This window comes from Limanda limanda, chromosome 3, assembly GCF_963576545.1.
Source record: "Limanda limanda chromosome 3, fLimLim1.1, whole genome shotgun sequence".
Taxonomy (NCBI): domain Eukaryota; kingdom Metazoa; phylum Chordata; class Actinopteri; order Pleuronectiformes; family Pleuronectidae; genus Limanda; species Limanda limanda.
The window spans coordinates 15,914,828-15,928,130 of NC_083638.1; the positions used below are offsets into that span (position 1 = coordinate 15,914,828).

General features: G+C 37.4%; 1 protein-coding gene and 1 long non-coding RNA gene across 2 annotated transcripts in view; both read right to left on the minus strand.

Annotated features, from left to right (window-relative positions):
- Positions 1-5,779: 5,779 nt before the first annotated feature.
- LOC132998705 (uncharacterized) lies at positions 5,780-9,904 on the minus strand. Its single transcript, XR_009678001.1, has 4 exons — positions 9,831-9,904; positions 8,892-8,986; positions 7,824-7,900; positions 5,780-7,269 (listed from the first exon to the last, which is right to left on the minus strand). It is a non-coding gene; the product is annotated as an uncharacterized LOC132998705 (long non-coding RNA).
- A 1,173-nt stretch (positions 9,905-11,077) lies between these two features.
- Positions 11,078-13,303, minus strand: part of trpm7 (transient receptor potential cation channel, subfamily M, member 7) — a gene marked incomplete in the record, with an annotated part of 33,485 nt that continues 31,259 nt past the window's right edge. Inside the window, 3 exon segments of the mRNA XM_061068067.1 lie at positions 11,078-12,011; positions 12,191-12,297; positions 12,492-12,542. Coding sequence (XP_060924050.1) covers positions 11,899-12,011; positions 12,191-12,297; positions 12,492-12,542 — 271 coding nt within the window.

The window sequence follows — 13,303 nt, forward strand, 5'->3', positions numbered from 1 at the left end:
GTTTGTGAGTGTTGTGTTTCAGTAGAGCACCATGATATTACCATCACCACCTAAATGTCTTCACAGCAGGTCAGGAGATTGGATAGGAGATGAATTATTCCTACGCTCACACGCAGACATATTGTCATAAATAAAATATGCTCTGCTGTCTGACTCGCAGTGTTCCAGTTACACAACAGGAGCCATATTCTCTGGAGCTGCTGATGCAGGTAGCAATGCTGAGATAACACCTTTAATCAAACAAGTGTGCTAAGAAAACTCACATTTGTAAACACAATTACATTATTTAATTTAAGTTTGATATGGCTTAATTGTTTCAAATTTGTGACTTAGCTTTTTATTTAACCCTTTGATACACAAGCTATGCAAACCCCTTCTATGGCACTACATGGGTTAAAAATGACCCGTATCGACCTACAATGTTAAATCATGCACGATTGATTTACTATTCAAAGTATTCATTAAATATCTTGTTTTTGATTACCACAAATAGTAATTTTCATTGTATCTCTCAATTTATGAACTACAATATTTTTGTATTTTTACATCAAGTTTACACATGGGTAAAAAATTACCGAGGTATGCAAGTGTGATAAAAAAAGACATACTGTAATAATGATTTTGTTAAAATATATTATTTTAGCAATGATTTGGACCAAAGAATTACACATTTAATATTTTAAATGTTTATTTGTCACTTTGTCTCACTTACACATAACATACACCATATAATTGACAAAACTGATGTTGAACTGTAGTGAATGTATAAAATGAATGAATAAAAGAAAAAAAAACTGATTAAATAAACTCATATGGGTACAGTGCAAATTGCCATCTCAGTGCATACATGCCTCACAAATGACAATCACATGTTTGTGCTCCTTGCACACAGGGCTGGTGCACTTGGAACCCCAGCTGCTGGCTTTTCGGTCTTTGGCAGCTGGAAAGATCTTGCACCTCTTCCTCTTCACTTGGCCCTCCTGTCTGATGTCCCCCTGTGGCTGGGGGGAGGCAGCGTTTATTTTTCTTAACCCACATCTTCCCATTGCCTCTGTAATATAAAAACGTACGACTTTTCATGCCGCTTTTTAACGGCCGAAAAGTTGTCCGTTTTCATGCCGCTTTTTAACGGCCGAAAAGTTGTCTGTTATCATGCCTCTTTTAAAAGGCTGAAAAGTTGTCCGTTTTCATGCCTCTTTTTAACGGCAGAAAAGTTGTCCGTTTTCATGCCGCTTTTTAACGGCAGAAAAGTTGTCCGTTTTCGTGCCGCTTTTTAACGGCCGAAAAGTTGTCCGTTTTCGTGCCGCTTTTTAAAGGCCGAAAAGTTGTCCGTTTTCATGCCTCTTTTTAACGGCTGAAAAGTTGTCCGTTTTCATGCCGCTTTTTAACGGCAGAAAAGTTGTCCGTTTTCATGCCGCTTTTTAACGGCAGAAAAGTTGTCCGTTTTCATGCCGCTTTTAACGGCAGAAAAGTTGTCCGTTTTCATGCCGCTTTTAACGGCAGAAAAGTTGTCCGTTTTAGTGCCACTTTTTAACGGCCGAAAAGTTGTCCCATTTCATGCCGCTTTTTAACGGCAGAAAAGTTGTCCGTTTTCATGCCGCTTTTTAACGGCCGAAAAGTTGTCCGTTTTCATGCTGCTTTTTAACGGCAGAAAAGTTGTCCGTTTTCATGCCGCTTTTTAACGGCAGAAAAGTTGTCCGTTTTCATGCCGCTTTTTAACGGCAGAAAAGTTGTCCGTTTTCATGCCGCTTTTTAACGGCAGAAAAGTTGTCCGTTTTCATGCCGCTTTTTAACGGCAGAAAAGTTGTCCGTTTTCATGCCGCTTTTTAACGGCAGAAAAGTTGTCCGTTTTCATGCCGCTTTTTAACGGCAGAAAAGTTGTCCGTTTTAGTGCCGCTTTTTAACGGCCGAAAAGTTGTCCCTTTTCATAACCCAGCAGCTGGGGTTCCAAGTGCACCAGCCCTGTGTGCAAGGAGCACAAACATGTGATGGTCATTTGTGAGGCATGTATGCACTGAGATGACAATTTGCACTGTACCCATATGAGTTTATTTAATCAGTTTTCTTTTCTTTTATTCATTCATTTTATACATTCACTACAGTTCAACATCAGTTTTGTCAATTGTAGAGACAAAGTGACAAATAAACATTTAAAATATTAAATGTGTAATTCTTTGGTCCAAATCATTGCTAAAATAATATTTTTTAACAAAATCATTATTACAGTATGTCTTTTTTGACCCATGTGTGTTTAAACTTGATGTAAAAATACAAAAAATATTTTAGTTCATAAATTGAGTTAAAATGAAAATAATGAATTGTGGTTATTAAAAACAAGATATTTAATGAATACTTTGAATATGAATGAATGATGAAATAAATTGATTTCCAAAAATATAGCAAAGAAACACTGAAATAACATTGTAGGTCAATACGGGTCATTTTTGACCCATGTAGTGCCTTAGAAGGGGTTTGCATAGCTTGTGTATCAAAGGGTTAAATTATTAAATAAATAGATTTTAATACATTTATTGCAAAGATATTTACAATTGAAACTCCATCGGGTCACTTTTGACCCATGTTGTGTATCAAAGGGTTAAGTAAATTCGAATTCATATTTAAATACAAATACATGTATGCTGTTAAATTACATTGGCTTCCTTTGCTCTACCATCTGTTTACACAACATATAAGCTCACACACAACTTCTATCATTATCTCTCACATCACACCCAATCGTTAACACAGACACATGAAGAAGAAGCTGCAGACGATTTCTTGCAAACAGCAGGGTTTTAAAATATGCCTAAAGGTAATTATTGAATTGATTAAATTATAAAATTATCAACATTTTGATGTAACATTTTCTTTGAAAGTAAAAAGTGATCATTTTCTCACAGTACCAACCCACAAAAACACCGTTCACACATTCTCCCCAGTCTAGTATTTCCTCATCACTGTCAAAACATCTATTGTGGTTGGAGCTGTTTGTGAAACAAGAGAACCATGACAGCTTCTGATGTGGCTCTGTGTGTGTTTCCTGTTGATTGTGTTTGCAGACAAATCTCCTGTGCATTATCTGTTTATCTCATAGATTATGTGGTGCCGAGATTACATGGATGGATGGTGGCTCATGTGACTGCTATAAAACTCAACACTAAGTGCTTAGAGGCCCTAAGTTTAGAGCTTTTCATTTGATTGTCCCTTGAAAAGTTCAAAGAAAACAATGAACTGATTAACAAGTATTGTCTGTATACAAAGCCTGATCAACCTTATTTCTCTGTGCTACAGAACCCCACTAACCTTTACTATGAGGAACAATATGATAAATAGCTTTGTGGTTTATGTTGACTCACTCTCATGCTTACTTCTCTCTCTCTCATTCTCGGTTTGCCATGAATATTAACTAGATTACCAAATGTGTTCTGAGCCACACGTGGAAACACAGTACATGCCAACAAACACACTATCTGCTTATAGGGTAATGTGAAAAACCAACAACTATGGTGCACATCTGTTTAAAGATATAATTTGCCCATTTCCTCAAATGAAGCTCTTCTTGAAGGAAGTGATGTTCTCACCTGTGTCTCATTGTTGGTTGGTTTGTCAGCAGGATTACGCATTAACTGATTTTCAGTGGAGGCATTAGAAATAATCCATAGAATTCTGGGTGGTGGCTCCAGGATATTTTTCACTTTCTTTAAATATGTTTTATTATGAATAAACACTTCTATATATCAAGTTATCGGACAACTTCCTTTTTTCTTTTATGTTTCTACGAACAAAACAATCATGCAGGATTGTTGGGCCATGGCAGATGTCGCCTATGTGCTCTGCTGAGGGACAAGTTGGTTTTGGTCTTTTCATGGGAGATGTTGACAGATACAAAACTTCTAAATATCATCAGCTCTACCCTTTAACATAAATATATGCAGGGCATGCTGCTGCTGCTCAGGGATCTGTGTAACGGAATCTGTGTAGCTGAATTTGCACATGGATTTTTCACGTCCAGAAATTTAGCTTGTCTCACATCTGAAGTGTTTCTGTTGCACCGCATGAAAGTACAGATTAAACTCTCTACACCTCATGCATCCAGTCCAGACATCTACCACGCCATCAGATTACTTCACAGTGGAGATTATTGTTGTTTTTATGGTTTGAATATTTGTTTGTGTGTATGTGCTATCCCTGTGATAGACTTACGCAAGTCCAGTGTGTACTCGCCTACCACCAGCTAGCATGGACGAGCACAGCACAGGGCTATATATAACCCAATAGTTGCTAACGTTTGACCCACTTAAATTGTGATCTAATTTCTTTGATTATATAAGATAAATTGCTGGGATACCTCAGGGAAATGTTTAACTATTATTATTATATCAATTTTACAGGATTTTTGCAAATTTTTCCAGGAGTTGTTAAGGACATTTTTGGAAGTATACTGGGAATATTTCAGTAAAATGCTGCAGATTTTGAAGAGGAATTTATGTTCCAGCATATATGGAGGACCATACATGACTTAAGTATAAATAAATAAATACAGAAATAAATAAATAAATACAGAAATAAATAAATAAATACAGAAATAAAAAAGGATATAAATTAATTAATACAGAAATAAATAAATAAATACGTTAATAACAACAGAAATGTCTAAATAAATGTCTTAAATATATTTGCACATTTATTTATTCCCTGATTTATATTTTTCACGTTTTCAATCACCTTATGCTAATGAGAAAGGCGGGCCTAACCGCAGTCTCATGCAGGATTGGTCACAGGAGTATAATGATCCAGCCTTTCAATGCTGACTGGTGTCCAGTAGCTGTTTGCAGTGTTGAGCCAGTTCACACTTAAAATGAACTAGTTCAAGTTCAGAGGGTTAGTTCAGCTTATTTTTTATTGGGATGATTAAGGTGTCAGTCATCCTGACTGTGAGCGTCACGTCTCGTGTTCTACTGAGCACAAGGAGCGAGCAGAGAGGAGGAGGAAGCAGAAACTCCTGCTCGGTACAAACCACCTTCAGCTTCTGCTCTGCCCATGAAGCAGCTGATCTCTGAGCAGATGTGACCAGAGAAACTCGGTGTTTTCACTGTTTCCACTGTTTTACAAAGTCACTCAGCAGCTGCTTCGCGGTGACGAGCTCAAGTCTCAGTCACTTCTGTCTCTGTTCGAGTGTGTGGCACTGAGGGGGGCGGAGCCACGGGGCCTGTATGTGCGTATGTGTGTATAGCTCAGTTGACCAATCCTGCTCGAGACTGGGGTTAGGCCCGCCTTTCTCATTAGCATAAGGTGATTGAAAACGTGAAAAATATAAATCAGGGAATAAATAGATGTGCAAATATATTTAAGACATTTATTTAGACATTTCTGTTGTTATTAACGTATTTATTTATTTATTTCTGTATTAATTAATTTATTTCCTTTTTTATTTCTGTATTTATTTATTTATTGCTGTATTTATTTATTTATTTCTGTATTTATTTATTTATACTTAAGTCATGTATGGTCCTCCATACTAGCAGGATTAGGTTTAGTTAAAAAACATTATTAAAATATATTATTTCAATAAATGTTGTCCTAATAACTGGGCCTGGATGCTGGATGATCTCTGCTGAGGTGATTGATGGTATCGGTCCGTCAGACACACGGCCACCACCTCTTTTCACAACACAGGGAATTATTATACTAAGGACATTGCAGCACTGCTATCTAAGCTGTGTAAAAAAATGAGGAGATCAGAAATTAATCCATAGTATTTTATTGAATTTGTGGAAAATGAAATTAATTGTTGTTGAAAGTGATGATTTATTGTTTATGAACTGTTTGATATGTGAAATGTTTCAAGGATGCTGGAAGTAGAGTTGTTGAGGATAAAGTTAACTAAAGAAATAACTTCTTTAACGAAAGCAACATTTTAAAGTGAAATAGTAAAATACCTATCCTTTTTGCTAAATTTGAATTATTTTTAATTAATATATTCCATTTTACAATATGTGGTGCATTTTTGGTGCAGCCCATCTATTGCCCAGATGACGTTTGGTGCTTTTTGTGAGGTAAAAAGTTTTATATGATAGCATTGTAGAGCCTAGACTTTCTCTCAACAGTTCCACATCCGCCTGAGTTCCAGCATCCCTGTGTTTGAAATTACAAGTATATTTGTTAGAGTCATCATTTGTCATTGAATGAATATTCTTCAGTGACAGAGAAGGCAGAACATTTGCAGTAGCTGTCTCATCAAAGGAAAATATGCAAGGTATGAAGGTGAGAACTTCCTGAGGAATAAAGACGTCTAAGTGATTCAAGGTGTTATGAAAATGCCAAATAATTAATGAATCTGAAATTTGAATTGCATTTCCTGTTTGCAACATAACACAAATTAAAGTTTTTAAAAATGTTCTTGAATACTCTTTTCTTTCTTCCCAAGAGTTAGCAGTTAGCAATAACATGTTGTATCCTGTATGTTTAATCCATACAAAAAGCAAAATGTAAATCTATGAACCATTGTACAGGAGGCTTATTTTAGCCTGGGCCAGCACATGAGACTTATGGTATTAAGTGGTAGTCAAGAAATGCCCCCACTGAAATGGCAAATTGTCATTTTCAAAAATATTTGTGAGCTTTAGATAACTGGACGTAAACATTGGCTTTAAATTCAAGAAATTACAGTGTATCAATCTTCTCATGTTGCGACGAGAAGGCAAATATCGTATTTTTCTTAAAATGTCAAACTATTCTTTTAATCAAATCTCAGCTCGGAGACTTTAGATTTATATTAACAGAACAAAATGGATGATGGAACAAGTGTGTTTGATTGAGACAGCTAAAGAAATGTTACGTGTGAGTAGAGACAGACACGATGGGAGCACATCCTCAGGCTCCTGTCGACTGAAAAGCTTCTAGCCCTGCATCATGTACACACCATGTGTTTTTCAGTGTATACAATCATAAACAGAAGTCAGTGCCCGGCTCCTGAGTGTGGCTCCCATCATCTCCTGGTCTGTGTCTATATTCACCATCAAGAGAACACATGGGCTCATCTTCTCGGTTGATCATGGTCCACGGTTAAGCTGAATGATGTTTTGATGTTTGAATGAATTTTGGTCTTCTGTTAAGCAGACGTGATGAGACTGAGCTCTGAACCACAGAAGACAAACCATGTCGTTCTCTTGCAGTGTGAATACAGATCTTATTGGATCCTCCAGCAGCTGTTTCTCTGAGGCTTTACTTCTTCGTTTCCTGGATAATCTTCTTCACCATCGCTACCACCTGGTCACAAAACACAAATATCAATTTAATAATTCTATTTACTATTGTTTTCTCTAAGTGGCTATATTGTAAGCCAGGGGGAAATGTATAAGAAACAAACAAAACAACACTGCAAGTTAGGTTGACACAAAACCGTTTTACAGATTTACATGTTTATAATTATCCTTTTGACTGAGCTGCTAGTGAAGCTGTAGGCTTTGTCTAAATTTTCATTTATACTTTCATCCTCTTTTCTCATTCATGTCCCATGAAGTCAAATGTATGGAGGAGTGTCACAGAAATAGCAATAAAGCATTTAATTCAATTTGTTACAATTTAAATTAATTGACTAAATTACACTTTTTCATTAAATTATATTTTAAGGAACAGTAAGAGGAATTATACAAAATAAGTTAGGGGTGAAATAGCCCTTCCCTCATGTTCATATTAAAGAGGTGTTTATAAAAACTGCAGCAAACAACCATCAGTCCAGTAAAAATAAGATTATTGTTATTTTTATGCCGTGGTGCAAATAAAATGTCCCTCATAAAATATTAGATATCCAACTCACTGACCTGTGCAGTCTCAGGAAATGAGTGTGTTTTCAGCTTGGAGTAGATCAACTGCCCGTTCAGTGAAACCTCAAAACTGTCTGTGGGGGGGGGGCAAGACAATACATCATCATCAGTTTAATATGAAGCAGTAACATGGGGTGTGCAATTGTTTTTGTCTACAACAAGTAACACAGGTTTAGTCAGTGATAATCTGTGATAATGCACAAAAGTAAAGAAACTCCACATGGAAACATCATGAGGAAAATATATATTATTTTAATATTTTGCTACAGTTGAGCTATTCGAGCCGTTGATTCACATTTAATGTTAATATCACACAATAATGTGCAATTCGTGTGTATGTGTGTGTTTGCGAGTGTGTGAGTGCGGAACAGCTGAACACCCCCCTCTAGTGGACAGAGTCTGCAGCCCACGACATGCTATAGAGTTTGTGATCAAGCACGACAAAACAAGACAGTTCCAAACTTTCCAAACGAAAAATTGTTGTACATTTATGTTTGATAAAACCTGTAGAATGTTTTGACTCTCATATGTGAGGGGTGAAAACTACACAATGTGACTCTTTGTTTATATTGGCTGAGTCACACCACGTTGCATATGAACGTCCTGCACCATAAGAGGAAGTAAACTGACTGAGACATTACAGTAACTGATAGTGTCTGACTGTGGAAGATCATTTCTGCCTCAAACAATGATTAAAAGTGACTAATACTTAAAAATAAAATGACTTATGGTGAGTCAACATGTTAAAATAGGCCTTGTAGTCAAAAGGTAGTGGTATTAGTTTGCAGTATGGATGCACAACTATGCAAACAAATTTTTAAATAATTCCTGTCTCCTAATTTGAGAAAGTAGTAACACTAAAGTCAAAAGTACAGTAACACATTACTAACACAAAACAACACCAGGATCCAGTTAGAAATGCACATATGACATTTTGCCAAGGTTATGGTTGACCTTTTGTAAAGAGTATTGTTTTAAGTACTTTTATTATTTTCATTATTCTGTCCCCCCCCCCCCCCTCTCTTGGCTGAACTGGGCCTCCAGAGCAAACAAAGAGCAGCTCACTTGGTCTCCCCTTGGATCCCGTCACCGACACACCAGGGACCTGCCGGAGGGCTCCTTCCAGGTCCCTGAAGCGGGACAGGTAACCTCATCCGGCACTGAGACACAACCACAAAGGGAATGTTAACGACGTCTCCTTTATAATTGAAGCAAGATATTTTTTATCAGGAAATTTAACAAATATGGAGCCAAGTTTTGTTGCTCATCTATTGAAACTTTCCTCGTCTAGTTAATGCACAAACAAGAAAACAATGCACCCATATGGCTATGATAAACTTTATTTTTTAGAGAAATGTATTTGGTTCATTGCTCATTTCTATCGTTCTTGTGTTTATTTCAAATTACAATATTATTACACTAATATCATTGATTGATGATTGCATATTTTATTTACATCATATTTCATTTGTGGTGATCCTTAAATAATCCCACCATTCGGCTCATGGATCTCAAGATCTGGAAGCCTTAGAACTTTGCAATGACTGGAACTGCTAGTTGACTTTGCCATAGTATTTTATTGACGAATTGTTTTATACCTTGTATTACTGTGTATATATATATGCATATTTATTTCATTCCTATTTATTCAATGTATTAACTTTTAATGTATCAACTTTTTTATTGTACCCTCGGCACCATTGAAAATGAGGGTCTTATCCCTCAATGTGTCTTCCGAGGCTTAAATAAATATTCAACTTTGATGCAGAAATCTAAAATCGTGGATCATAATGGAAGTTTCTATACAGAGATGATTATTTCTTGTCTAGATGAATACGGTGTAAATAAGCACTTTGACGTCAGTGGTCACCACTGTAACATAATCACGAAATAATTTGATTTAAAAACCACTGGTTAATTATAGGCCCATTTGTCTCAGAAGGAAATTCATTGCAGTCTAACTGAAAATCTGCCAAATAGAATAGAGGAAATCAAAAAACTTACCAGTATTCAATATGGACCTTATTCATGTCTTTGGTTTTTTTTCTTGCAGAAGAGAAGCAAAGGCTCATTCTATGATGAGCTGCACAACAAGTACTGTCGAGGGTGTGCTTCTCTATTTTATACACCACACACCCAGTGGGGAAACCAGTCGGTCTGGTTCCTGCAGCGTGAACCAATGAACTCACTGTCTCCACACTGCTGTTTCCTTGTCTGCACAGTTACACCCTGTTTCTCTGCTGTTGACTGTTCTGTATTTGTTCTAAGCCTAAAACAAGATTATGCAAAAATCCCGCCAGTGTTCATATTAAAGGAAAATTAGACTATTCCATACTTCAGTAGTTATAATTGTTAAGGATTTTTTTACCATCCTCCCACATTACTGTATATGCCACTATACATAATGTATATTGTATATTATATCTGTACAGGAGAATAATGGTAAATGGATTTGTATTTATATAGCGCTTTTCTAGTCTGATGAAGACCATTCAAAGCGCTTTACAGTACAGTTTCACATTCACCCGTTCAAACACACAGTCATACAGTGCATCTACTTGCAGCACTTTGTTATTCTTTGGGGGGCTTTTGAGGGTTCAGCATCTTGCCCAAGGACACTTCGGCATGCAGATGGTTCAGACTGGGGATCGAACCGCCGACCTACAGGTTGTAGGACGACCACTCTACCCCTCAGCCACTGCCGCCCACGATAATACCTGTCTAATGCCAGAGATACTCAATTCTCTCTCTAAGCAGGTGCAAAGGTCAGGTTATAGATGAAGGGCCGACAAATAGCACATTTTAGTGTCTAAGTTTGTATATTGTTTCATCTTCTGGTCTCCTTGATGCGTCAAGTCCACATTAAAACCTTCTGCATAAGACATCAGCTGCTGCCTGAGTTCTTCTTTCACCAGCTTCTGGAAAACTTCCACAACAACAACGATGTGAGGGGATCCGCCTTTCACTGCAGCTGACTTTACAGTCGGAGTGAGTGAGTCACATTATTCCACAGGTGAGCAGTTTGGTTGGAGGCACATGAGCAGAGGAATGTGAGAGCGCTGATCAAACAACAGACCCACTGTCTCCTTCAGGACGCACATGATCGAAATCCTTCCTCACATCTGAGAAGCAGCAAATGTTTAGGACTTTCGGTTATTTAGTGACACATTGTTACACAATTATTTTAAGACAGGAATGATTGCCACAGCTTCTTTTTTTATTACATTTTATTTGTTTAAAATGATATCCAGTACAAAATGTATACAGTAATACCCATACGTTTGACAGTTCCCCTGAATAAAATATTTGAATCTGTTCAGCTCATGCCAGATAACAGTATCTATAAGATACACTAGATTGCTCATACAATAGTTGATGACAAAGATATAGCAGTAGTACCTTTGTAACAATAAAAACTATCAGTAATATTTTGGTGGACACACTTTCAATACAATAAAATTACATACAATGTTCTGTAAAAGTTGCATTGCAATCTGCCCATATTTTACAAGATTTTCAAATTCATGTATATTTTCATTAAGTAATTGACAAAAATCTGTGATACAAGTCTTTATACATTTATAAAAATGATCTGATGGCAAACTAGCTGCAGTGACTGAGTGTCAGCAGGCCGTCCACTGTGAAGCTGCTGTAACGGAAGCGCAATGCACTTGATTTGTTAATTTCATTTTTTCTCCTTTTCTTTAAAACACAGCAACTTCTCAAACACAATAAATAATAAATCTTCTGCAACGATATTGTACCTGTCGATATATCCAGTTTTTTATATTATATATATATATTTATATGTGTAAATGTGTACACAATATTCCCCTGCGTGTATGCGCTACAAAACAAAGGTTTCAATGCTTGAATTGTGTGTGACACAGCATTTCGGTGGGAATAACAAAAACATGACACAGTCTGCATGCACTGGTTTTCATGGAAACCCAGGTGTGGTTCTTCCAGTTGATTGGATGCACGTTTCTCCTCCTTGGCTTCGACTCAAGTCAAAATCAGAACAGTGCGGCCGCGTGATCGTTCTCATCCTCTCTCTCTCTCTCTGAACTCATCACAGCATCAACCTCATTGATTGGCGGGACTCCTTGGCGCCGGCCCCCGGGTTGGGGGGGTCTTCTTGTGGGAACGTCACCTTGTCTGGTGTGTACTCGTTCCTCTTCAGATCTGACCAACGAGACAACAAGGAGAGTTACATTACAGATCTTTAATACTCATTTTATTTAAGAATGTTTGTACTATATGAGGCTACAAACACCGATGTTTTCTAGATTTGAGAACAAACTGTATGTGACCACAGCTGTGCAGATATAATGTGACCACTCAGAAAGCAGAACCGCACTCACCAGGAAGTTTGAGTTTGCGACAGCAGGAGTTGCAGTGGTGTTTTGCGCGGAAGTTCCTGATGGCATCATCCCCCAGGTTGGCCGGTCCAAATATCATATCATATGATCTGCAGAGTCAAATAAGGAATTTAGGGAAGAACTACTAGAAACGGGTAGCTGGGTGAGAAATGTACTAATACTTATAACTATTATTTAATTGGCACTGCACAAAATACAGTTACAATGTGCATTATAAACACAAATAAAGAAATTAAGACAAACATTGGGCAACAATCAAAAGCATACAAAAGCGTACACTGACCCCTTCTCTCCGCTCTTTATGACCGAAGGATCTGTCAGAATCTCCCCGACACCTGCAGAGGAGCACAACCGTCACACGAGCAAAATGAGCAAAAAAAAAACAGAAATTACATCAATGTGTCTCTGCTGAGGAAGAGCGTAAATAAAGGCCATTCATTTAAATACATTCTGTCACATTTACATAGAGGCTACAACTACACAACTGAGCATTAGGTTTAAAATGCATCACTGATGCTACGTTTAAGATCACACGCTTTGAATATTTATGAGCGCCCAAAACAGAGAAGTTTGGAAACACTGTTGGCGCAATGAAGCAGTCCTCACCATTTACTTCCTGGTTCTTAACAGTCATGACTCTGATACCAGCGGTGAAGGCAAAATAATGTTTACGGTCCCTGTCAGTAGAAGTTCAACCTCTCTATTGGTTCAACAAAAGAAATCTGTCATCTTACGTTTCCCCATTGTTGTTTCTTGTTCTTAGTATTTTATTTAACAGGGCAACTAACTACAAATCGACTTCCTGATTACACCGGCACACATATGTACAGTAAGTGTGTGGTCACATGATAAAAGCGTTCAGGTGTGATAGTTTGGACGGGGATTAAAACTGATGTAGAGTTAAAACGCTCATGAGGACAGAGAGAGCCACAGCAAGCAGAGTGCAGTAGACTGAAGAATTCAGTATCACTTGAACCTCACAACGATTTAAATAAGCAACACACCCTCTGTGCGACTCTCTCATCTTCAAACAATAAAAAAAAAATCATCACGCTCTCATCAAGAGGTTTTACCCTGCAGGTCGAGCACCAGCAG